Source organism: Cebus imitator, unplaced genomic scaffold, assembly GCF_001604975.1.
Source record: "Cebus imitator isolate Cc_AM_T3 unplaced genomic scaffold, Cebus_imitator-1.0 Scaffold391, whole genome shotgun sequence".
Lineage (NCBI taxonomy): Eukaryota > Metazoa > Chordata > Mammalia > Primates > Cebidae > Cebus > Cebus imitator.
Window position 1 is genome coordinate 1,490,678 of NW_016107706.1, and position 26,140 is coordinate 1,516,817.

Consider the following 26,140-nt stretch of genomic DNA (forward strand, 5'->3'; position numbering starts at 1 on the left):
ACTGTTCTGTTAGGGAACATGAGTAATGGAAAAGTCAAGATATCAATGCCAAGAAATTAATACTGTTAAGGCCCAATCTGGGTGCTGTTGAATGACAGACCTAGTATTTTGGGCCCAATGGTGTTCAGAGAGAATTACTAGACTTAGAGGCTAACATGGGGGAATGGAGCTGCCATGATTGAGTACTTACTAAGTTCTGAGCACTGAGCTGGGCTCCATGAATGTTCACAGCAGCCCTGTGAAGCAGGTGTTATTATCCTTATTTTATACATTTAAAATTGAGACTCGGAGATCAAGAATATTATGCAAGGTCACAGAGTTTCCAAGGGGTGAAGCTGAATTTAGACCAGGCTCTGTTCTTCTAATGAACTTTCTGCCTGTCACCAACAGCCGAGAGACTGTCCCTGGACTTCTTGTGGTTTAGCTGAAGTTTGACTCTATAAAGGCCAAATCACAGCTCACCAGCTTCACCTGGAATTATAAATGTGTCTTGATTGGTTATATCCTGACCTGCTTACTTTTTATGTCAGGGCATAGCCTGGGTTTAATTTCCCACTGATTTACTGTCAAGAGCTGACGGTATCTAAATACAACTTGCCAACATGTCACCAGCCTCCCCACCTTGGTGCAGAAACACAGCCTTGGGTTGCATGTGTTTCTGGGGATTTCAGTTTGCGTCTGTTCTTGTTTTGTTTCGATATTGCTGCTCTATTTTTTGACACTTTATTGAGGTATGATCGACATGTAAAGAGCCGTGCATGTTTAATGTACACAACTTTTTATGAGTTTAAGTATACACCCATGAAACCATCACCACCATCAATGCCAGAAACATGTCCATCAGCTCCAAATATTTCCTCCTGCCCTCTTATTTATTTATTTATTGGATGCTAAGAACACTTCAGGTTTATTCTCTCAGCAAATTTTTAGGTAGACAACACAGTATTGCTGACTATAGGCACTATGCTGTAAGTAGAGCTCTAGGATTTACTCATGTCACATAACTGAAAGTTTGTACACTTTGACAAGTACCTCCACCACGTCTCCTCCTCCCAGCTCCTGGAAGCCACCATCTAGTCTCTGCTTCCGTGAGTCTATTTTAGATTCCTTATATAAATGGAATCATGTGGCTTTTGTCCTTCTGTGCCTGGCTTATCTCACTTAGCACAATAGGAGTTTTGGTTGGTTGGTTGTTTTCATTTTTGTTTTGTTTTGTCTTCCAAAGTGAGAGATTCCAAGATTCCAATTTTGATTTTATATTAAAGGAGGGAGCTTGCCTATGTATCATTTATATAGAAATAAAACATAGCCAAGTGCTTAGTTATGTGATGGGGTTACCTTAACTACCAGTTCCCATAACTTACAGGGTAGCACCATCTGCTGGGGTAGGAATCCCTTATAGAGCTGGAAAATAAGCAGAAAAACCCACATATCAATCTTTCTGCCCTCTCTCCTTACCTCCCTTTCTTCCTTCCCACCAGCAAGAGGTGATGAGTATTTAATTGTTACAAGTATGAGGACTCATTATCCCTTAAAATAAGATCCTGGAGCAAATTAAAATATACTGTAGACTTGTTGTCTGACAGAAAATTTTACCAGAGTATATAGACGAATAATATACCCTACATTGTGGGAACATGTCCTAGATAAACTGGAATTTCACAGGTCTTCCACAAAGATTTTATGATCCAAAATTATAATTATTTCCCAAGTCTCCTTCTACTTTCTTCCTCTTTCCAGCACAATATTATGACCTATGTGCATGATGGCAAAGGGCAGGTAGGGGAGCGGGCCCAGGGAACCCAGCAGGGAGTGAGAGCTTGCTGCTGCACCCCTCTTCATTCTTCCTGCGAGATGTTGAACCCCCTCATACCCAAAGGCCTTGTCTCATCTTTGGTGGAGGCCTTTGGTACCAATAGGACTCCCCAGGTCCCCAAGACCAAGCTTCAAAAATCTTCAAGCTAGATATCATATCGAGGGACATACACGTTCTTTATATTTCCAACTTTGTTCATAGTTGGAGTCGGGGACAGAAACTGAGCTCCCCCGAAAAACCTACCTCCAGGCCCTAACATAAAGTTCAAACACAGCTGGAACTGAAAGAAACAAATTAAACCATTGTGCAGACAGCTGGTCATTCAAAGACATTCTGCTTTGGCTGTCATCAAGTTGCATGACTCCTCAGGCCCCCTTGTAATTAACACCAGGCTCTGTACAATTACCCACAGGACTGGGTGCCAGAAACAGAGTCAGTCTTCACAGTAGGAGGTAGGGAGGGGAATCATAGGTGGTCCTGGCCTTCCCAGAGCACAGGACCAGGGTGCAGGAAAGGGCATGACCCAAAGGCTGCAATCTCAGGGAGGAGCAGGGTCTGAGTCATAGGCGAAAACAGGCCAAAGACTGTGGGCCTGTGGAATAAACTGTAATCACTTCCGGCTGAACTTGGCTGCAGAAGACAAGGTTTTGACTGTGGAGGGTGACCAAGAGGATATTCTGGGTGGAGGCAAAGATTACATGGTAGGAAGGGTAAGACTGATGAGGAAGAGCGGACTTATGCAATGGACAGTTACTGAGCTCCTACTTTGTGCTACCTGCCATGCCAGGCTCCGAGGGCTCAGAGTCCTCAAATACGGATGCCCAAGTGGCAGTCCGTACCACGCCGAGCAGAGTGCCATCATGGCCAACTTTGTCAGGACTCATGGCTGGAGATGCTAATTAGATCATTTCCTCTTCTTTTAAAGGCCTGGTTTTCTCTGCAATTCTTAAGTCACTGCAGAGTTACTTCTCCCCGACGCTCTTCCGAGTCATCCGCTTGGCCCGAATCGGCCGCATCCTCAGACTGATCCGAGCCGCCAAGGGGATCCGCACGCTGCTCTTTGCCCTTATGATGTCCCTGCCTGCCCTCTTCAACATCGGGCTGCTGCTCTTCCTCGTCATGTTCATCTACTCCATCTTCGGCATGGCCAACTTCCCCCATGTCAAGTGGGAGGCCGGCATCGACGACATGTTCAACTTCCAGACCTTCGCCAACAGCATGCTGTGCCTCTTCCAGATCACCACGTCTGCCGGCTGGGACGGCCTCCTCAGCCCCATCCTCAACACGGGGCCCCCCTACTGTGACCCCAATCTGCCCAACAGCAATGGCTCTCGGGGGGACTGCGGGAGCCCAGCCGTGGGCATCCTCTTCTTCACCACCTACATCATCATCTCCTTCCTCATCGTGGTCAACATGTACATTGCAGTGATTCTGGAGAACTTCAATGTGGCCACGGAGGAGAGCACTGAGCCCCTGAGTGAGGACGACTTTGACATGTTCTATGAGACCTGGGAGAAGTTCGACCCAGAGGCCACTCAGTTTATTACCTTTTCGGCTCTCTCAGACTTTGCAGACACGCTCTCTGGCCCCCTGAGAATCCCAAAACCCAATCGAAACATACTGAGCCAGATGGACCTGCCTTTGGTCCCTGGAGATAAGATCCACTGCTTGGACATCCTTTTTGCTTTCACCAAGAATGTCCTAGGAGAATCCGGAGAGCTGGATTCTCTGAAGGCAAATATGGAGGAGAAGTTTATGGCAACTAATCTTTCAAAATCATCCTATGAACCAATAGCAACTACTCTCCGATGGAAGCAAGAAGACCTTTCGGCCACTGTCATTCAAAAGGCCTATCGGAGCTATGTGCTGCACCGCTCCATGGCACTCTCCAACACCCCACATGTTCCCAGAGCTGAGGAGGAGGCTGCGTCACTCCCAGATGAAGGCTTTGTTGCTTTCATGGCAAATGAAAACTGTGTCCTCCCAGACAAATCTGAAACTGCATCTGCCACATCTTTCCCACCATCCTATGAGAGTGTCACTAGAGGCCTTAGTGACAGAATCAACATGAGCACATCTAGCTCAATGCAAAATGAAGACAAAGCCACCAGTAAGGAGGTGACTGCCCCTGGACCCTCGTGAGGACACTCCAGCCTGGACATGTACAGTTCTGATGTGTGCTTCTGCTCTGTGTTAACTCTTTCCCACCACAGATCACAGCCAGCTACAGCCTCACCAATGCATGCCACTGGTCACAATGTCAAAACTGGGCAGGGAATGCAGCTGGTAGCCACCTTTGAAAAAGCCCCCATATACAAAAGGAGTCAGAAACACAAAAAGGAGTCAGAAGCCAAGAGCATTTCCACTGTGATTTCCCTTCTGCATTTCAATATCAGATGATGGGTTCTCTTACTCTCTAGAAAATATCCCTGGTCCTTTTATTTTGGTTGTAATCAGAGATTATATTTACTGAGACAAACTTCTCAGGACCAGAACTTCCAAAGATACAGAACAGGAACATTGCTGAAGGTCCAAGGTAGTCGTCTGTGAAGCACCACATAGAGATTGGCAATGTTATTTAGGATTTTGCATGATTGCATGTTGAGAGCTGTCGGACACCTTCTGTGACTCAGGGTCACACCTGTGGCCTATGTCATGAAAAGCCTTTGAGATATCCATTAAAATTTATATTTTTAAAGGTATGTCCAGATGTTATACCTTAAAGCATCGTTTTATTTTTCTCTTATTTCTATGATACTGACATGTATCATGAATCACTTACCTTTCACTTTATGGGATTTTGATATTTTTCAGTTTGAGATTGAGCCTGGGTGGAGCAGGAAACAGCACTGCCCTCATATCTGGAAATGCCGGTTGGAATCCTAACTCTTCCACCGATTGCCTGGCTGATCAGGGCCAGTCTTTCTCCTCTTAACTCCAATTCCCTTGCTCGTAAAATTGGTGGGAAGGGAAGAAAGTGAATGCTTTCTATAGCCCTCGCATCTCATGTTGTAGAGCTCAATGGTGCCTGCGCCGTTTATATGGGACAAACACTCTTTTCTGAGGCTGAAATGGCTAGACCTTTCTGTTGTGTAGCTAAAAAGGCGGCTTTTGAATACATTCCAGAGTCCGTTCACATTTCATAATCAGATGTTAAGAAGGAGAGTTTTTACATTACCCTGGGGCCAGAACTCCATAGTTCATATAATCAGAAGGAAAAGTATAATCATGAGAATGATGATTCAGTAGATAAGGTATGGCCAGTAGTTCCTTTCACGCATCCTGCAAATGTTATTAAGTACCTACTAGATGATGGTACTTAATAACAAGAGGTAAAATAGGAGTTAAGCCCCAAAAGATAAATTATATGGGTTGAATGGAGTAAGAATTGTCAGAGGAGTTTGTTTAGGCCAAAGGCATGTTGCAGATTTTGAGAGGCAGGAAAGCAAAGACTCCCTATGACAACACAGGACATAGGGATTGTAATGACAACCATGATCTTCCATTAACTCTTGGGCTATTCCCAGCCACAATCACAAAGACCAGGCCAGTTCATCAGATATATATTTGATCATTTCGTAAGATTTTCCATTTGTATAATTACAAGGCGCAGTGGCTGATACATCTCACATGCCTCAAGGATAGAGATTTGCTGAGGCTTTGCTCCCCCTTCTGTCATTATTAGCCCATCAGAAGCCAAAGAGGCTTTCAAGATGCTTGTTGGGAGCTGGCAGCACCCACAGATGCATAAGATGATGATGGGATGGCAGAGGGCCCAAGCCATCTCATCACAAATCAGCTACTCTCTGAATGCCTGATTTATCCTAAAAGGTGGGTTCAACAAAACGGCTCTTCCTGTGTCATACCACTGACCCAGGGAGCACAGATATTGACTGTGCAGCTTCTTCAACATCTAAACCCCATGTGGATGATGAAAAAGCCATCTGAGATACTAGCCCAAGTGTTTATAAGACAGCTAAGTAGACAGAGTGTTTGGGCACAAGTTTATTGTTACAATGATATATGGATGAATTAAGTGTGCCCAACCATCAAACTGATTCTATTAAAGTAGATGATACTATTTCGCAAAAGTATTATGTTCCTATGTTTAGGGAACATAATTCAACTTCCCTAAACAATATGCTTTCGGTTGAATTATGTTCCCTTAAAAGGTATGTTGAAGTCGTAATCCATACTACCTGTGATTGTGGCCTTATTTAACATTAAGGTCTTTGCAGATATAAGAAAATTAAGATGAAGGTGAGCCATAATCCAATGACTGGTATCATTAAAATATGAGGGAAAATTGAACAGAGACACACAGAGAGAAGAACACCATGTGAAGATGCAGAAAAAACACACAAAGAGACACCAGTTGTATCACACCAGACAGCTGTGTGAAGACCCAGGAAGAAATCAGAGAGACACATCTGCAGGCCAAGGAATGGCAAGGATTGCTGAAGCTAGGAGGAGGCACAGAAGGCAGGATTCTCCCCCGGAGGCTTCAGAGGGAGTACAGCCCTGCCAATACCTTGATTTTAGACATCTAGCCTCAGAAGTGTAAAAGAATAAATTTATCTTATTGTGACCTACCTAGTTTCTGGTAATTTGTTACAGCATCCCAGGAAAACTAATGCATCTCTAATTTTTTCTACACAAATGCATTTCCTGAATTGTAATGGGAACCATTGGAAAACGAATGCAATCTATGTGCCTTGCATTACACAGAGTTTTTGGAAATATATCCAATGCAAATGCAAGATTACCTCTTGAAAATTTCACTATATTCAGTTTCCAAGTTCACCTGGCGGTGCAATTACAAGGTAGAAGCTAGATTTCTATAGGAGCCAACCTGAGAGCCAGAGCTAACTTCTCAACCTACCCATAGGAGATAATATTAGAATCTCTCTGGCCCAGAATATGGGAGGACACCTTAGCACCGAGGGGACATAAGAGGCAGGACAACGATGCTGATTGTACAAATATCTGAAACCTGCAAGTTCTCAAAAATATGCCTCTACCATAAACACTGCCTTAACTTTTTATACCATTAAACTGCATAACATATAGACACAAATGGCAAAGAACATTCGGAACATCCAGTTAACACAGAATAGTAGGTATAGGCAGAGCCCTGGTGTGCTGAAGCATTTGCTTAAGACTGTCCTAAGTGCTAGAGATGCAAAATAAGACTGATCTTCAGTCTGGAGCTGAACACAGGCTGAAGGTTCGCAAATACATTGAAAAGACAATTCCAAGGTTTCTAGCAGTGACAGCACAGGTTATTTGAATCCCCCTCTCATTTAAAATATCAGAAGTGCTAGCTAAATACCAGACAACAAAAACATGTAAGTTGGGAGGACGTGATTAGGATAAGGGTTCTAAGAATTTATTATCATCCAGAAGAAAAGTAAAGGTTTTTATTATCATTAGACTGTGTAACTTAAGAATGAATTGCTTAATTATTAGGGTTGCCAGTAACAAATCAGAAATGGAGTATATCATTTCCAAAGTAGGACAAGGGGGAACTATGCTAAGAAACAATTAGCCAATCAAAAAAGTAAGGGAAAAAAATGGGATATAGAGACATACAGAATAAAAGAAAGAAATAGAAAAGACAGAGTAAAGTAGCATATTCAAAAACAAATATATTCGTGAAGTACATTAAATGTAAATGGACTCCAGGAAATAGAGTATCAGTCAGGATTTGTAAAAATTCAAATAAATTCTGTTTACAGAGAGCCACACCTAACCTAAGGTTACCAAATACAAGTACACAGGGCACATTTACAAAAATAGTTCACATATCTGGCCATAGAATAAAATTCAAACAATGTTCAAGGGATTAAAAGTATATGCATGTTTTCAGATCATAGTACAATTTAGCTGAGAATCAATAACCAAAGGAAGCAGACCCAAGCTTATATATGGACCCTTCATGTATGGTAAAGGTGGGATAACATGGAGTGAGGAAAATCTAGTCTTCCTGTAAGTGCTGCTAGGATGAGTGTGTTTTCAGGAGAAAAAGGAAAATATTAGACCCCCACCTAAAACTGTACTCAAAAATCAATTTAGAGAATACCTAAATGTGAAAGGTAAATCTATAAAGCTTTTGGAAGATAATAGAGGAAAACATCTACATGATCATAGAATAAAGAAGAGATTGATAAATTTGACTGCATTAATGTCTAGAACATCAGTGTATTAAAATATACCATTAGGAATGAAAAGGCAAACTATAGGATGGAAGAAGCTATTTAAAACACTTATATTTGACAAAATAATATTCAGAGGAGATTTTTATTAACTTCTACAAATCATTGCAAAAGAGATAACACAATAGAAAAAAATGGCAAGAGACAGGAAGAGGCACTCCACAGAAAAGAAAATCTGAACAACTAGTAAGCATATAAAAATGTGCACAACCTAATTAAGTAATCAGGGAAATGCAGGCTAAAATCACAGTGAAATACCAGCACACATCTGTTAGATCTGCAAAAACGTTAGGGTCTAAGAAATATCAAATGATGGCAAAGATGGAGAAAACAGGAATTCCCATTAAAGAGAGTGTAAATTGGTACAACTACAGTCACGTGTAGCTTAACGACGGAGATACATTCTGAGAAACGCGTCATTGGGTGATTTTGTCGTTGGGCAAACTTCCTAGGGTGCATTTACACAAACGTAGATGATAGAGCCTACTACACATCTAGGCTGTATCACATATAGCCTGTTGCTCCTAACTACAAGCCTGTACAACGTGTTACTGTACTGAATACTATAGACAATTGTAACACACTGTGTATCTAAATATAGAAAAGGTACAGTAAGAATATGGTAGAAAAGATAAAAATGGCATGCCTTTGTAAGGTGCTTGCCATGAGTGAAGCTTGTGAGATGGGAATTTGCTCTGGTGAGTCAGTGAATGAGTGGGGAGCGAATGTGAAGACCTAGGACATTACTGTACGCTTCTTACAGACTTTATAAACACTGTATAAAGTTAGGCTACACTAAATTGTTTTCAATATTTTTATTTCTTCAATGATAATCAACCTTAGTTTACTGTAACTTTTTTACTTTATAAACTTCTTAATTCTTTTTAATGTCTTTACTCCATAATAATACTTTGCTTAAAACACAAGAACATTGTACAGGCTGTACAAAAGTATTTTCTTTATATCCTTATTCCACAAGCTTCTATTAATTTTTTTTAACTTTTTAAACTTTTTTGTTAAAAACTAAAATACAAATATATTATCCTAGGCCTACACAGGGTCAGGATCGTCAGTATCACTGGCTTCTTCCTCCACATCGTGTCCCACTGGAAGGTCTCAGGGGCAGTAGCACTGGTGGAGCCTCATCTGCTGTGGCAACAATGCCCTATTCTAGAATACCTCCTGGAGGACCTGCCTGAGGCTGTTTTACAGTTAACTTAAAAAAAAAGTAGAAGACATATACTTTCATAATAAAAATATGGTATAGTGAATATACAAACCAGTCATGGTCATGTATTGCCATTATCAAGTACTGTGCATTGTACATAATTGCATGTGTTCTACTTTCATGTGAGTGGCAGCACAGGAAGTTTCTTTACACCAGCATCACCACAGACACAGGAGTAATGAGTTGTGCTTCCAGGTTTTGTTGGCTATGACATCACTAGGCAACAGGAGTTTTTCAGCTCCTTATAATCTACGGCACACTGTCTTATATGTGGCCTGTTATTGACAGAAATGTCATTATGCAGAGCATGACTGTATTTTGGAAAACAGCTTAAATTTACCTAGAAGAGATGAAGATACAAAAGCCCATGGCTCAGGTTTTCTATTCTTGGGTATGAAACCCAGAGAAATCCATGCACACATATTCCAGGAGACAGTTACAAGACGATTTCTTATCAATATTGTTCACGATGGACCCAAGTTAGAAACAACCCCCATGTCCTTCAACAGTAGGATAATTTAATAAATTGTGGTATTTTTAAATGTAATTTTATGCAGTAATGAAAATGGGTAAGACACAGTCTCAAACAAGTCTAAAAATGAATCTTATTAAATGAAAGAAGCCAGACACAAAATTATATCTACTCCATGATTATATGAGTTTCAAAAACAGGCAACATTTAACTATATTGTTCAGGAACGTACAAACAAAAGCAAGGACTGGTGAACATACAAGTCAGGGTTACCGGCAGAGGGAAGATAGAGCTCGTGAAGGAGATCGGCAATGTTCAAATTACTCACCTTCGTGGTTCTCTTAACGAGTGTTGTCTTTATGCGTTAAGCTAAACACTTACCTCATGCATTTTCTGCATGTGTGCTCTATCTCACAATTTTAAGAAAAAAAAAGAAATTTTAAATGGTTCAGCTTGGACACGTCTCCCTCTTCACAGAAGTAGTCAGTATTTGCTACTCTCCATGGTGAATTTTATGCCTTGGACTTGGATTATCAGAGCTGAGTTGTCAGAGACGGCATACGAGTTCCATAGTGGGTAATAGAAAAGAGAATTCTAGGAAAAAGGAATAAAACCTGCAAAAGACACAGAAGATGTGCCTGTGGATGAAGAGTTTGAGGAAAGGTAACTAAGCTATTGTAATGCAAGTACGTCATGGAGTGTGGGAGTGAGTAGAATATGCTCACAAGGGGGACAAAGTTTTGCATCCCTCTGAATTATTTTGGATGGTTCTATGGGTGATATTAAAACTTTTCACAGGCCCAGCATAGTGGCTCACACCTGTAATCCCAGCACTTTGGGAGACCAAGGCGGCCAGATCATGAGGTCAAGAGATCGAGATCATCCTGGCTAAACCAGTGAAATCCCAGCTCTACTAAAAATACAAAAAATTAGCCAGGCATGGTGGCACCCGCCTGTAGTCCCAGCTACTCTGGAGGCTGAGGCAGGAGAATCGCTTGAACCAGGGAGGCAGAAGTTGCAGTGAGTCGAGATCATGCCACTGCACTCCAGCCTGAGGGACAGAGCGACAGAGGAAGACTTCCTCTCAAAAAAAAATAATAATAATAAAAATAAAAAAAAAAATTGCAGGAACTGACCACATTCCTGAAGCAGGCCCCCTGCTGTGCCAGGTATTAACCCTTTCATTGTTGGCTTGTGGGGAGGTCTAGAGGGAGGTCCCAAAGAAGGGACCAGGACAGCTGGGCAGTGGGGAGCACTTGGAAGACTTGAAGCAGCTGCTATTGCCTAATCAGTATAGAAATATCTCATTAGACCTGGGTATACTGACCAGATATTATCTCATCTTGCAAGTGATAGAAATCCAACCTACATTAACTCCTAGGAAAAAGAAGAAATAAAAGAAGACATTTTCCTCTACTAAACTGGAAGATGCGGTTGGATTCAGGCTGAGCTGGATTCAGGAGCTCACATGATGCCATCAGGTCATCATCTCTCCCCCTTGACTCTGGTTTCTTCTATGTTGGCTCCATCATCAGGCAGGCTCCCTCCATGGGGTAGCCAAGATCGCCTATATGTTGCTCATATCTGTGATCCCAGAGGAGAAAGTTAACTCCTACCCAATGATTCCAGCAAAAATCCAGGAAGGCATGTCAGTGGCCCAGACTGTATTACATCCCTTTTCCCAAGCAAACGTGTCCAGAACATGCAGCCCACTGCCCACTCCTGGATCATGTGCTCAGTCAGAATCAGAAGTTGGGTGGAGAGCAGTTCCCACATGAAAGAGCTCTGTGGCCATAAGAAGAGGGAATCGATGATGAACAGTAGCTGCCCACCGCATTCCACCTCATGGCCGCCCAGTGTCAGCAAACCTCCCTCTTTCCAGACGTGTGATAAGAATAACTTCCTAACATGAATGTAGCTTTCTCACGTAAACATACACTCCAGAGCCTTGTCTAAGTATCGCATTCAGCTGCAAGTCAAGCCTGTTTCAATAGTAGACATCAGCAACTCCTGTCAACTCTGCTTTCAAAATCCATCCTAGATTTGACCATTTCTTGCCACCTTAACTTTCAACTTTATCCAAGTGGCCATCATTTTTCACAAGTTTTATTTCAATTTCTACTCTTACCCCTCAACGGTCAATTCTGAAACCACAGCCAGAGCTCAAAATCTACTCCTGACTCCAAGATGCTCTGAGCAAATGTCATTGCAACTGTTTCACATCGTTGGGCCCTCACTCCTCCCTGACCTCATCTCCCCTCCACTCACTCCCTGCGCTTCCGCCATGCTGTCCTCCTTGCTGTTCCTTAAACACACCAGGCATGCTCTTGCCTCAGTGTCAAGCTCATGGAACTTGCTTTCCCTCAGCCAGTATAACCATATCACTCAGCCCTGCCCTTTCTTCAGTTCTTCTCTGACCAGCCCAGCTAATCACCAGCCACATCCACAGCACTCAGCGCCCTCCAGGATCTCATACATGAACTTGGCTATGGCCTGTCTTCTCCACTAGAATGTAAGCTCTGTGAGGGCAAGGGCTCTACTTTACTCATTGATATATTCCTAGCCACCAGAACAGTGTCAAAGCAAATTCAAAGATATTTGTCAAATGAGTGAAATGCTTTCTTCTTGATCAGTTTAGAGGTAGCCCCTCATGGCCCAGTACCCAAAAGCTAACCATGCAATCGATATGCAATAGTATAGGATAAACATGTCAGCTTCCCTTTTAAAAACCCTCTTTAGAAAAGGAGGCACCACAGCCTGAAGTGCCAATCCACAGTGTACCCTGAAGCGTGTACTCCTTTTCTTGGCAGTGGAGGGTCTTCTTGGTCTTGATCAATGGAATAATTCCTTATCCACTGTCCTATTGCCTCATGAAACAAGAGCACTGGGAAGAGATTCCTTCTTGGGAATAGGCAGCTTACCACACTTTCTGTTGGCACCAATGGGTCCTAGAAATTGCCTTCAGGTTTGAGCAATTGTGGGCCATTTCTCATCTGAACTGAAGCTTCTCTGGCAGTGCAGCTCCCTCAAAACCCCAGTCTCTTAAAATATAAGAGAATTTTTCTGTTTTATTTTACCAACTTGTCAGATCTAGCCATTCAATCTAGACTTATACCTGTACATTATTGTCTTTTGACAATAGACCTCTTGCCCTCCCTCACTCCAGCTCTCAACTAAGTGGCCTTCATCCTGGCCTTAGCCAGCCACTGTATAAAAATACTGCTGAAAAACCATAGGCTTGGCTTTGGAGGCACAGTTTACTTCCCCTACCCCAGTCAGTATCCCCCTGGACAGCTCTGTAAGTTGGAGTAATGTCTCCTTTGCCCTACAGAGACTGCAAAAGATGAGAGGAGGTGTCAGGCTTCTTCCAGCTCCTATTCTTACCCCATCTCGATGTATCCAATCAGTGGTATGCTGGTAAGAGTTTAAAAAATCAGCTCTTCAGGAGGAAAAAAAAAAAAAAAAGCCCGCTATGTAGCATTTTCTGACTTGTCCAGTGTAAATACTTCCACCGTGGCCCATGTGAAACTACTAATGTGACCTCCCTGAAGGTAGAATTGGGAAGAGATGTGCACGGTCGACCTGAGCCACTGTGAGCTGGCTCTGGCACACCGCCATCTCCAACTCCGCTGCCTTCTCTCTACCATTATTAGCTTGGGACAGAAATTTGTTTTCTCCACTCTGCAGCGCGTAAGCCTAGAAGATCTAGGTTTCTTGCCATAAAGAGAAAAGGCTTCTCCTTCTGCTTCAATATGGCCCAACTTAGGCAAAGTAAGTTGTCTTTCTTTGCACGACTTTGTTAAGCCTACAGAAAGCCCACACCCTTCCAAGTCCTAGAATCTTTCCATCAAGGTCCTAAAAGTCCTACTGCAGGAGGCAGGTGATCTGAGTCTCCAGATACAACAGGCTACAGCTAACGGCATAATAGAGCTTTCCAGAGTTGGATCTGGGGATAGGAAAGTCTCCGTGCTCTACGACATATTAGCCAATGACACATTTTAGGATCTGCTAACGGTAACACTCATCTCCAGGTATCAATTTCTGCATCAGAATTATTCAGTTACAAGCATAGAAAGAATCTACTAGAAGGCTATGGGAAGCTCCAATGATGAAACAAAATGCTGAACAACCAGGAGGATGGCACCCCAGGCTAGGTAGGTTTCTGGGCAGCAGGCACTAATAAATAAAAAGTCTCTTTAGGAGACCAAGACCAATCAGCTCCAGTGCTTTCCCTTGTGAGTCTCCCAGTTAGGATTCAAATTTCAGGGAGAAAGCACCTGATCAGCCCAGCTCCAGTGGAGGAAGAGAGGGGCATTTAGACTGACAGCTCCAACAGGGCCATGTGCAATCACCTCCTCTCTCCAACCCCCTCCCTCACCCCCAACAAAAACGTTAAGATGCTGTTACCAAAGGAGGAAGGAAGCTGGCAGGCAAAAACTCCTCGCGAGTATTACAAGTTACAGGCTGCATTCATGTCTTGTAAAGACCCTTCTGGCCACAGTTATAAATTACATGAAAGCCGAGCTTAGCAGCAGGGCGATAGGGAGGAGGTTGTGTCTAGTGCTGACCTGATCTAGGGACTTTTGAGTGTCTCAAGCAAACTAAAAGCCACTAAGCCTGCTCAGATAGGGTGCCAAGGACATGGACTGGCTCCCTCTCCCATCGTCACCTAAGGGGAGAGAGCCAAGTACTTTTCCTCCAGATAAACGCTCCCTAGGCCCCAAACACTGACAATGAACTTTGGCTCCAGAAAGTCATTCAAACCTTGCTTGAAATGTTTAAAATGTGTCCTCCTGAGGAGACCCAGATAAATCATGACTCACCTGAGTTCAGGTGGAAAAAGGCAGGATTTGCTGGGGGCATCAAATATATACCAAGGAAATTCTTGTCTACTGCTAACCCTTTAAACCCCAGTTCTGACCACAGTACCAACAACAAAACTTGGTCCATATGCTTCATTGATAAATTCTAACACGTGGTACATGAAGAAGACTCATTGTTTTCCCTTAGTAGAATTGAGTTAATTGATTATTAGAAATGTGGCTGCCCCTACATCCAGCTTACAGATTTAATTGCATTATAAAGCAATATAAACATGGGTGTGTTTGTGTGTGTGTGTGTACCCACCTGTTGAATAATGATGCTTCTTGAAGCTAGAACAGGGAGCCTCAGAAACACTTGGAAGCTGATGATGTCCGCAAATGATCCACGCAGAAGCGTTCAAACTCATCTGCTAAGCAGTATGGTGCTCCAGACAGGGCTCTCGATGAGAGGACAGAAGGTCCCAATTTGATTCCAGGCCTTCTGTTGCTCATGTCACGAGTTCCTTGAGCAAATTTTCTTGTCTACACAATTGGAGGAAAGATTACTGCCCTACCAAACCCATGAAAGAAGTTCAAAGGGGATGAAAATAACTCGTAAGATTTGAAGGAGAAAAACACTTTGGGAGGGGTTGTTATGGTGAGATCATTATGAAATTCTTCAGCAGATAAGGGAGTGCTTAATTCCCAGAGCTTCCTCCTAGTGAAGTAGAGCTATGATTGCACCACTGCCCTCCAGCCTCGGTGTCAGTGTGAGACACTGTCTCTTCAGAATAAAAATGTGAGTGCTCCCCAGAGTTCAGAGTCACCGCTCGTCCCCTGGCTCCAGCGCCACCTGGTCACGTCCATCTGAATGTCCTCAGATCACTCCAACTCACTCCTCTTTTCCCGTAACAAGCCTCCAGTGCCGCCTCCCTGCCCTTTTCAGGATACCACTCACCTCCCAATCCACCCAGTTTGGACACTCAGAGCTAGCTGTTCGCGCTGCCTTTCCACACACTCCATCCACTAGGTTCTGGGGTCTCTACCTCTCTCCATCTGTTATTTTACTGCTCTAAGCCAGGGTCTTGTCTTCTCTCTGGATTACTATGATTAATGCCCCCCATCTCTTTGAAATATTAAATTTACTGCCTAGAAATGTATTGAGCCTCACAACCTCCACCTCAGTCCAGTGCTGTAACTCTCATCATTCTGCCCCCAACCCACAGTGACTGAAAAGTCCTGCCCACTCCACCCACGGCCGAGCTTGCTTCTAGCTGACCCTAAACCACTCCAAAGCGGAGGATGATGCTGGTGCTTCTTCGCTGCCCACTTAGTGCTGCCTTGCAGTTCACACAGAGTTGGTCAGCCATGGCCCCATTTTGCCCTCACCTTTTATGTCAGGTCACTGAGTCCCATTGGCCCCCACCCCATATTCTTCAGGGAGGGGCACCTACAGGCCAACCATTTCTTGCCATTAGCATAACTTCTAAACATTCTCATGCTAAGAGATGCCTTCCACTCCTGCCCCGAAGAAAGAAGCCAGAAGATAAAAGGGGGGACAATTAGACATTCTGCCACACTGTGCCCCCCACCCAGGAGCAATTCAGCTGTCTCTGCCCCACTGAGTAGAGGGCAGTTGGGTGGGTGACATCCCTTGCCTCATCTGACTTGTGATGCAACTCTGCAGCTCTTCTGCCTCAGGGCTTTCTCCAAAGCCATTGGGCTTTTCTCACTGCTGATTTTCAGGCACAGCATCCCAGAAGCCCCAGGTGGCAGGGCGAGTACAGCGGGGTGTCGACACTCTTAAGGACAACCCTCTACTCATGGAGGACAAGAGTTGGAAGATAAATATCCTAATCCCCATGGAGAGGCAGTTCTGAGCTGAACTCCTCGGAGAATCCCCAGCAAGTCTAGGCTCTAGGGTAAGGCTAGGTTTTCATGAACCTGAGAGTGAGTGCCTCCTTCTTAACTAACTTCTGCACCTCAGGCCACTCTCTCAGCTCACTGTAGTCCCTGCCCTACCCTGTTACCCAGGGCATTAGCCAGCATTTCTTGGAGTTTCTTCCTTCATGGCTGACTCTCCCTGCTTCTTCACTTTTACTTCCTGGAATAACTACCCAAATTAACTATCTGTCCCCAAATTCCTGTCTCAGCTCCTGTTTGGGGAAGAAGCACAAATTAAGACAAACACTAGACATGCCCCTGCTCAGAACTGGGAAGTCACTTTCCCATGCCATCCACATGCCCACGCCCCCATCTCAGGCTTGCTACAGATGGCTCCTGGAGAAAGGAAATCACTTCCTCCTGCTTATGTGAGGTGTTGAAGGGTCCCACCCAGAAGTAACATCGTCACCTCCAGCTCCCCACCTCTCACCCACCTGCTTCTGACCAAGGAGGCAGGTGAAACTCCTCTCTGTACCCTCTCAAACACTGCTGAAGGCTTTGATTTTGGTGACAACGGCTTTGGGACCAAGTAGAGCCTCATCTCCCCTCTCAACTGTTCTGTGAGGAAGACAAGGTTAGTTAGAAGCCCAAGTTCCAGCTTCTCACGGCCTCTTGTAAACTGATAAGATTCTCAGCAAGTCTGTAACCACCTACGGCCCCTTTTTCCATTAGTTCATTCTACTGGACTACTTTGGAATTCACAATTTGCAACCTGACTCTCCGAACTGAGACTTTACCCAGAAGCTGTCATGGTTTCTTTTCCTGGCACACATCAGGCTAACTTGCCGTGGCCTTCTGTTAATAAGCAGCTTAGCTTGTGCTGCTCAGAGCAGCAGAGGACTGTGAAAGAAACTCTCTGGTTTCCTCCTTGTGGTCCACCTCATAAAAAAAGCCAGTGGGCAGCCACGGCTCTCTCCTAAACATGGAGAAATAAGGGCTCCAGCTGGTGTCTTTACTCCAGTGGCAACGTATGTATGGGCTATGAGGTCCACCCACCCCACTTACTCTCCCTGTTTTGCACAGGGACTCTACAGTGTCTTACTAAGCTCTAAAGTCTTTCTAGATAGGGATCTCCTTGAGGATGATGGAGCACATTTCAAATATATTTATCCTGCCAGTTTGAACACTTCCTATAGTTCTCAAAATCCCCCCCGAATCTCTCCCATACAGAGTCTATAGACCAAGATGAACTGCCCCCACAACATGTTGTCATGATGGGAAGAGCTCCTCTGTCAATCTTGGTCTTGCAAGAGCCAGTCTCTCTAGTCAGAATTATACTCCAAGAGATTTATGGAGGGAGACATTTATAAAGAATAAAAGGGAGAGGAGCAGGAATCAGCAGGAAAAACTTTAGATGTGAGGCAGGTCTGATGTCTGTAAAAGGAGAGAAGGAAGGAAGTAGGATTAGATTGGAAGATACTGCGTCTGCAGTGCAGCCAGCAGTGGAAAAGTCTCAAGCAGGTTGGTGGAGAGTCTCAGAATAAAACGTGCCATTCAATGTGCAAGAATGGCCCAGTTCTAGAACCCCTGCTCTCCTTAGTCATTGATGGAGCCAGCACAAGAAGAACATGGCTTCTGCATGAACGCTATACAGCAGAGTAGATTCTGAAGGTGTCACAGATGGAGCCCCTCAGAGCAGATGTTCAGCAACATGTCATCTGAGCATCCTTAGCCATCTTGAACCAGAAAAGCTGCTTTCTAATTAGATCTAGCAAGAACCCCTCTCATCCCTGAGGGCCCACAGTCATCATGGATCACCCTCAACACCATGAAGCAGCGTTTCTGAAGCAGAGCCCCATTCAAGAAGCTCCTATGCAGTAATTTTGACCTCCTCAAATCAGTGCTTTGAGAATAGGCTTCCCCCTACCACCTGCAGGGATTGTGCTTTTTCCTCTAGTAGTTACTGTGCACCAAGGTGGGGACCAGGGTGAGGCTGGCATGGTGCCTGGACACAGGATTTAAGGAAGTACCCACTCTCACATGCTGATCCTGCACTTGCATGAGTCTGAGAGTTGGTGTCACCTTAGATTTTGCACCTTGGCACGCTGCTTGTCTCTCACTTCTGTGTCCAATGATGCAACTTCTTTATTGTCACTCACTGGCCCATTAAATTTCATTCAGAATGGAAGTCGTAACACTTCCAAATTAAATCTTGATTGTCCCTTGCCTCTTCTGATTACTTTTTTTTTTCTACTTTAAGTTCTGGGGTACAGAACTTAAAGGTGCAGATCGTGCAGGATTGTTACACAGGTATACACATGCCATGGTGGTTTGCTGCATCCATCCCCCCGGCAGGTATATTAGGTATTTCTCCTAATGTTATCCCTCTCCAATCTCCCCACCCCCCTGCTATCCCTCCCCTAACCCCACACACCCCAACAGACCCCAGTGTGTGATGTTCCCCTCGCTGTGTCTGTGTGTTCTCATTGTTCGACACCCACTTATGAGCGAGAACATGTGGTGTTTGGTTTTCTGTTTTTGCGTCAGTTTGCTGAGAATGATGGTTTCCAGCTTCATCCATGTTCCTGCAAAGGACATGAACTCATCCTTTTTTATGGCTGCATAGTATTCCATGCTGTATATGTGATTACTTTTATGTAACAAGAAATCCACTGATCAGTCTTGGTCACAAAATACAGTCCCAATTTGGTACTTAGAATGCCGGTCCTATGTAGTAGCCAAAGCTTTCCACTTCATTCGAAGTTCCAGTTCCTGGAAAGGGGATGTTGCTTGTTTCTTTCTCACATGCCTTCTCCCTCTTCTAGCTGCTGTCTCTGAGCCCTTTGGGGTTTGGGTGTTGGAGAGGAAAGGGAACTGGAAAATTCTTTCCAGCTGTCACTGTTGTGAGTTGACCTCCGGCTCTCTGAGCCTTCCAAATGTTCAAAGATGATTCTGTGGGAGATTTTGTGTGTTTGCCTCTAGCTCTCATTCCTGGAGCTCTCCCACCTGTAGTTCCTTCCTCTGGTGTAAGATGCCCTCCTCTAGCTCATCTGCTCCCCTACCAGCCCACTTCCATCCACAGCCCTGAGAAGTTCTGAAGTAAACCCCTTCAGATTCTTTCTGCTAAGGTCCCTTGGTCCTTCTGGGCTTCCTGTTTTATGACAAATTCTAGGAGTGCTCATGTGTCCCAATACAGCCACCCTGCATTCAGCCTCTATGTCAATAGCTAGCCAGCCTATCTTCAGCTGTTTCACGTTCCAGGCATGACAAACACCAACCACTGCATCTCCCATCCTCAAATCAGTGCTTCGGGAATAGGTTGGCGGTCAGTACTGGAGGGGAAAGCACCCTCAGGGGCCACAGCGTTGGCCTGTTGAAACCCTCCTCACAAGGTTCAGTTACAAGACAGGCACTCCACCACAACCACACACGCAGGTTTTACCTACTGTGAGACCTTGGGTAAGTTATCTAGCCTCTCTATGTCTCATCTTACTCGTCAGCAAAAAGGGAGTGTGTATTGTTATGAATATTAAGTGACTGAATCAAAGACTTGAGTCTGTTCCTGGAGAATTGTAACTACTTAGCAAATGTCAATCACGTTTGTTTCAGGTCTCTTCCTTTATTCCTGAAAGAATTCAAACATTAAACAGTTGAGATATCCTTTGTATCTCCTCCCAGTCTGATTCTTTTTCCTTCCTTCCCAGAGACAACCACTGTCATGAATTTAGAGCACATATTTTTTGCAAGATTTTTATCTTTTTATCATATGAATAAAAGTTTTGTGTTTATATTACAGAAATTTGTTTAATGAATAATATATGATATCTTGAACATTTTATAAACTTTGCATAAACAGTATAATATTTCCTGTATCTTTCAATAAGTTACTTTTTTACTCAACATTTTTAGTTCATCATTCATTTTAACTTTTAATTTTCATCTTTTGAATATAACCACAATTAAAGCATTGCCAACTGATGAACATTTACATTGTTTGAAATTTTTACTACTGAAAACATTGCTGATCGGAGCAATCTTATAAGTAATTACTTGTGCATATTTGTAAGTTACTCTAGGGTACCTACTTCAAGGTTTTGTGGGGTACATTCTACACCTCAAGAGCTGTATGTACTCCAATGCGGTCAAACCAAATTATGCTAACAGTGTGGAAAGTTCCTGCTCACCTGTATCATTATCCACACTAGTTGTCGTCATTTTTATTTTAAATTAAGTTAATTTTAATTATATTTCATCAATTTAAATATGATGAAATGACAAATCATTGGTATTTCAGTAATACTTTCCTGGTTCCTTTTTTTCTTATCACTTACAATTTTTATTTTGTACTTATTGAAATAGTTCTTTTATATTATTTAGGTATAAATTATATATTATTTCTATGCATAGATGTAAAAGAGTATATAATCAAAACTAATAATTTAAGGTATTCCTAAAACTTCCTCTCAGAGTCTCAGTAACTTAAAAAAAACAAAACCTTGCACTCATTTGTGTGTGTGCACCTATGGGTATATTTTGTTTCACGCTGTTTTGTCACATATAGATTCAGGTCACCACCACAGTGAAGATACAGAACAAAGATCCCTTGTACCCAAAATTTTATATGCACAGTCACTCACCTCCTTTTTCCACCCCTAAACTCTGGCAATCACTAATCTGTTCTACATTTCTTTTTCTTTTTTTTTTTTTTTTTTTTTGAGACAGAGTTTCACTCTTGTTACCCAGGTTGGAGTGCAATGGAGTGATCTCGGCTCACCACAACCTCCGCCTCCTGGGTTCAAGCAATTCTCCTGCCTTAGCATCCCAAATAGCTGGGACTACAGGCATGTGCCACCATGCCCAGCTGATTTTTGTATTTTTAGTAGAGACAGGGTTTCACCATGTTGACCGAGATGGTCTCGATCTCTTGACCTCGTAATCCACCTGCCTCAGCCTCCCAAAGTGCTGGGATTATAGGCATGAGCCACTGCACCCGGCCTTGTTCTACATTTCTATAACTTTGCCATCTCAATAATACAAAATAAATAGAATCATATAGTATGTAAGCTTTGAGATTGGCTTTTTTTCCCACTCAGCATAATTCCCTAAAAATCCCTCCAAGTTGTTGTGTGATTCATAGTTCATTACTTTTAAATTGCTGAATAACACCTCATGGTATAGATGTATCACAGTTTGTTTAAACATTTACCCATTGAAGGACATCTTGGTTATTTTAAATCTTTATCTATTAAGAATATAGCTACTATGAATGTTCATGTACAGATTTTATGTGAACATAAGTTTTTATTTCTTTGGAATAAACGCCCAAAAGTGTCATTGCTGTTTCATATGGTAAGTGCATGTTCACTTTTGTAAGAAATTGCCAAGCTGTTCTCAAGTGGCAGTACTATTTCACATTTTCACCAGCAATGCATGAGTGACCCAGTTTCTACACATCCTAGTCAGCATTTGGTGTTATCACTATTTTGTATTTTAATCATTCTGATAGGTGCATAGCGATATCTCCTTATGGTTTTAATTTGCACTTCCCTAATGGTTAATGATGTTGAACGTCTTTTCATGTGCTTGTTTGCAACCTAGAAATCATCTTCAGCAAAATGTCTATTTATGTATTCTGCTCATTTTCCCATTTGGTTGTTTGAGATTTTTTACTATTGAGATTTGAGAATTCTGTATATATTCTAGATAATAGTCTTGTACTGTATATGTGATTTGCAAATATTTTCTCCCTATCTGTAGTTTGTCTTTTCAACCCCTTAATCATCTTTCACAGAACAAAATTTTGATGAGGTGCAATTTATCAACTTTTTCTTTTATGGATCATGTTTTTGGCATCAAGTCTAGGTCCAAATGTCTTGAAATTTTTTACCTAAATATTTTTCTTAGAGTTTTTTAGTTTTACATTTTACACTTAAATGTGTAATCTATTTAATTTTGAGATTGTGATTCATGTTTTTGCCTGTGAATATCTAATCACTCCAGCACCATTTGTTGAAAAGGATCTTTCTCTGTTGAATTGTTTTGGCACTTTTGTCAAAAAATCAGTATAACATAAGGCTGGGTGCGGTGGCTCACTCCTGTACTTCCAGCACTTTAGGAGGCCAAGGCAGGTGGATCACCTGAGGTCAGGGTTTCAAGACAGCCTGGCCAACATGGTGAAACCCTGACTCTACTAAAAATACAAAAATTAGCCAGGCATGGTGGTGGATGCCTGTAATCCCAGCTACTCAGGAGGCTGAGGCAGGAGAATCACTTGAGCCTGGGAGGCAGAGGATGCAGTGAGTCAAAATCATGCCACTACACTCCAGCCTGGGCAACAGGAGCAAGACTTCATCTAAAAAAAAAATCAGTTTGACATGTATGTATATCTTATTTCTGAGTTCTCTATTCCACTCTCTTAATCTAGATGTTTATCTCTCCACCAGTGCTACACTATTTTAATTACTATAGCTGTGTAATAAACCTTAACATTGAAAAGAGTGATTTTTTTTCCACTTTTTTATTTTTCAAAATTGTTTTAGCTATTCTAGGTCCTGTGCATTTTTATGTACTATTTAGAATAAACTTGTCAATGTCTATGAAAACTGTTGCTGATGTTTTTATAGAAATTGCATTAAATCTATAGATTAATTTGAAGAGAACTGATATCTTAACCTTTTAAACTTTTAATTCACCTTGAAAGTTATATTTTAATACACAAGGTATATATTTATGTTGGTTAGGATATAGTCTTAGCTATTGTAACAAAGAGACCCAAAATAACAGAGGCTCAAACAGAGGTACGTTGCTTTGTTGTATAAAAATCCAGGTGGGAAGTATAGGACTGGAAGTCTCCACAGCCGCCATGAACCAAGGCCTCTTTTACCATGTGGCTCTGACATTTGCATCACGAAGCTTTCATCTCAAGGTCTAGAAGGGCTGTTCTGGACCTCACCATTATATCCACATTTCAGCCAATGGGAAATGGGAAAGTGGGGGGCACATTTTCTCCTTTTAAATGTATGATTGGAAGTCACCCACATTTCTTTTCTCACAGTCTCCCTTCTAGCTACGTGCTGCCACCTGACTAAGCTCTAGAAAGCACACACTCCCTTCCAGGTTCTAGTCTTTCACTATATCTATTTTGCACAGAGGACCAGCTCTGGCTGTACCCTCAGGCAATGACATACCATCCACAATGGCAAATGACTTCTACAGAACAGGCTTGACCTACCCATTTATTATGCCAATGGCGGGCCACTTCTAAAGACTAGCTCCTGCTCACACTCTGTGGCAAATCTCTTCGCCACCAGTGGACTGTGTTCCTGTGGTGGCCACACCATCTTCAAAGAGGCCTTAATGTCAGCCTTGGGGACTGGTTTGTGCCCAGCTAAAAATATATTAATTTATGAAAAAAGGAGAAGGATAATGGATATTAGAAGGCAACCAATTATCTTCAACACAGAATTCAATATTTTTCCATATTAATTGTCATTTGTTCCAATACCATTTTGTACAGAGCCATCCACTCCCTAAGTGATTTGAAATATCACCTCTGACACACGTAATATCAAGTTCCTATACATCCTTGGGCCTGTTTATAGACACTCTGTTTAATCTCACTAATGTATATCTCTGCCTTTTTATGGGAAAAATGCTATATTACTTGAGCTCTCTAATCTGATAAGCAAAGTCTCTCTCACTTGGTTTTACTCAGAATTTGATTATTGTTTGTGGCCTTTTAGTTTTCCATATAAACATTAGAATTATTATTTGTTCCATATAATCATCTATTAGAATAATTGCTTAAAATACATTGAATTCATAGATTATTAGAAAAGAACTGACATCTTAAAAATATTCAGTCTTCAACCCAACATCAAGATACACCTATTCATTTATTCAGATTTTTTATGCCCCTTAATGACATATGACATTAATTTTCATAAAATGCTTACATAACTTTATTATATTTACTCCTAGGAAATAGTTTATTGCTACAACAAAAGGTATATTTTGCCTATTACTTTTGTGTGATTAATTATTACTATTATATAGGAACACTATTGATTTTCAAAAGTAGATCCCGTATCTGGAAATTTTTCTGAACTCTCTTATTAAGCACTACAAGTTTGCAGATTCTTAGATTTTCCTTGCAGATAATCAGGTCTTATGTTAAAAATATGTATATATTGTCTCTTCCTTTCAATCCTTAAGCCACCATTTTCTTTCTTGTCTTATTGCATGGAGAACCTCCTGCACAATGTGGAATAGCAGTGATACAACTGGGTATCACAATCTTGTTTCTGACTTTAGTAGGTATATCTAAACCTTTCAGAATGTATCAAGGTGTTTGCTATCAGTTTTTGGTAGCTTTCCTCAATCACATAGTGGAAGATACAACTAATTGCTTCCCAAAATCCAGTCTCTTCTTTTTCCTTGGTAACAGAATTCTGAGAAGTATACTCAGCTAAAACACAGCTTTCCCAGCTTCCCTTGCTGCTGGGTGTGGCTGTATAACTAAATTCTGATTAATGAGATATAACCAGAGGTATTTTTATGACTTTCAAAAAGCTCCTTAAAAGGGAGGAGGCAGATTCTTTTGAGTTCTGTTTTAACTCTTCCACCCAGCTTACCATGCAAATGACACAAATGGAGTAACCACCTTGGACCATAAAGTGACAGAAGCTGTGAATTAGGATAATGAATTAGAAAGACAGAACGGATGGGTTCCTGATGATCATAGAACCACAAAACTTGGCCTAGACTGCCTGTCTTTGAAATTAATTCACACAGCAAGAAATAAACTTCTGTTTTGTTTAACCCCCTATTATGTTGGAGTTTTGTTAAAAGTCACTGGACTTTATGTTAGCAGATACAAAGGTTAAGAAACTTCTACAAGTCATGTGCTGAGCAGCAGAGCCTTCCCAAAGCAGCAATTAAATCTAGTTTGCATTTTTCCAGCACTTGCAGAACCAACCTCATCATGCTTTTACCCTAGAAACACCTTCACTAGCCAGCCAGAATCACCTGCTTAAAGCTTAAGTTTCAGCTCTTCGCCCCTCCTTCCAACTCTTTCCTTTGTACCTCCAGCTCTATCTAATTATATCTGCTTCCTGTAGTTCCCACTGCTGCGAGACCTTAATGTTCTCTTCTTACCTTTTCAGTTAGTTAACAGATTAATACCTATTTCGTAATTCTCTATATCTCTATTAATTTATCTCTATTAAAATGAATAGTGTGAAAAATGAATAGTGAGAACTTCCAGCTCAAGCTTGAAGATATAGAGAGCTGGAACAAGTATCGCTCCCACACTTATAAGAAAAAAGCTGAAAAAGTAGTGACTTTTCTTAAATCCAGGAGCAAACTGAGATCACAGGGCAAGCAACTAATCCAATATCTGGAGAAAAACAGGTGCTGTAGGGAAAAACAAGACCTAAGCATTGCTTACCTGGGACAAATGTGGCTAAATAACACGTATGCCAACAAGATTTAACTAGAATTTATTTATTTTTTATTATTATTATTTTTTGAGACAGAGTCTCACTCTGTCACCAGTCTAGAATGCAGTGGTTCAATCTCGGCTCACTGCAAACTTCGCTTCCCTGGTTCAAAAGATTCTCCTGCCTCAGCCTCCTGAGTAGCTGGGACTTCAAGCACATGCCATCATGCCCGGCTAATTTGGGGGTTTTGTTGTTGCTGGGTTTTTTTGGTTTTTTTTTTTTT

General features: G+C 42.1%; 1 protein-coding gene across 1 annotated transcript in view; it reads left to right on the plus strand.

The window, feature by feature from the left end:
* The window catches only part of SCN10A (sodium voltage-gated channel alpha subunit 10), a 145,457-nt gene that overhangs the window by 96,682 nt on the left and 22,635 nt on the right, over positions 1-26,140 (plus strand). Inside the window, exons 27-29 of the mRNA XM_017508374.2 lie at positions 2,742-3,241; positions 10,610-10,613; positions 13,063-13,148. Of these exons, the coding sequence (XP_017363863.2) occupies positions 2,742-3,241; positions 10,610-10,613; positions 13,063-13,148 (590 nt within the window). The remainder of the gene's footprint in view (positions 1-2,741; positions 3,242-10,609; positions 10,614-13,062; positions 13,149-26,140) is intronic.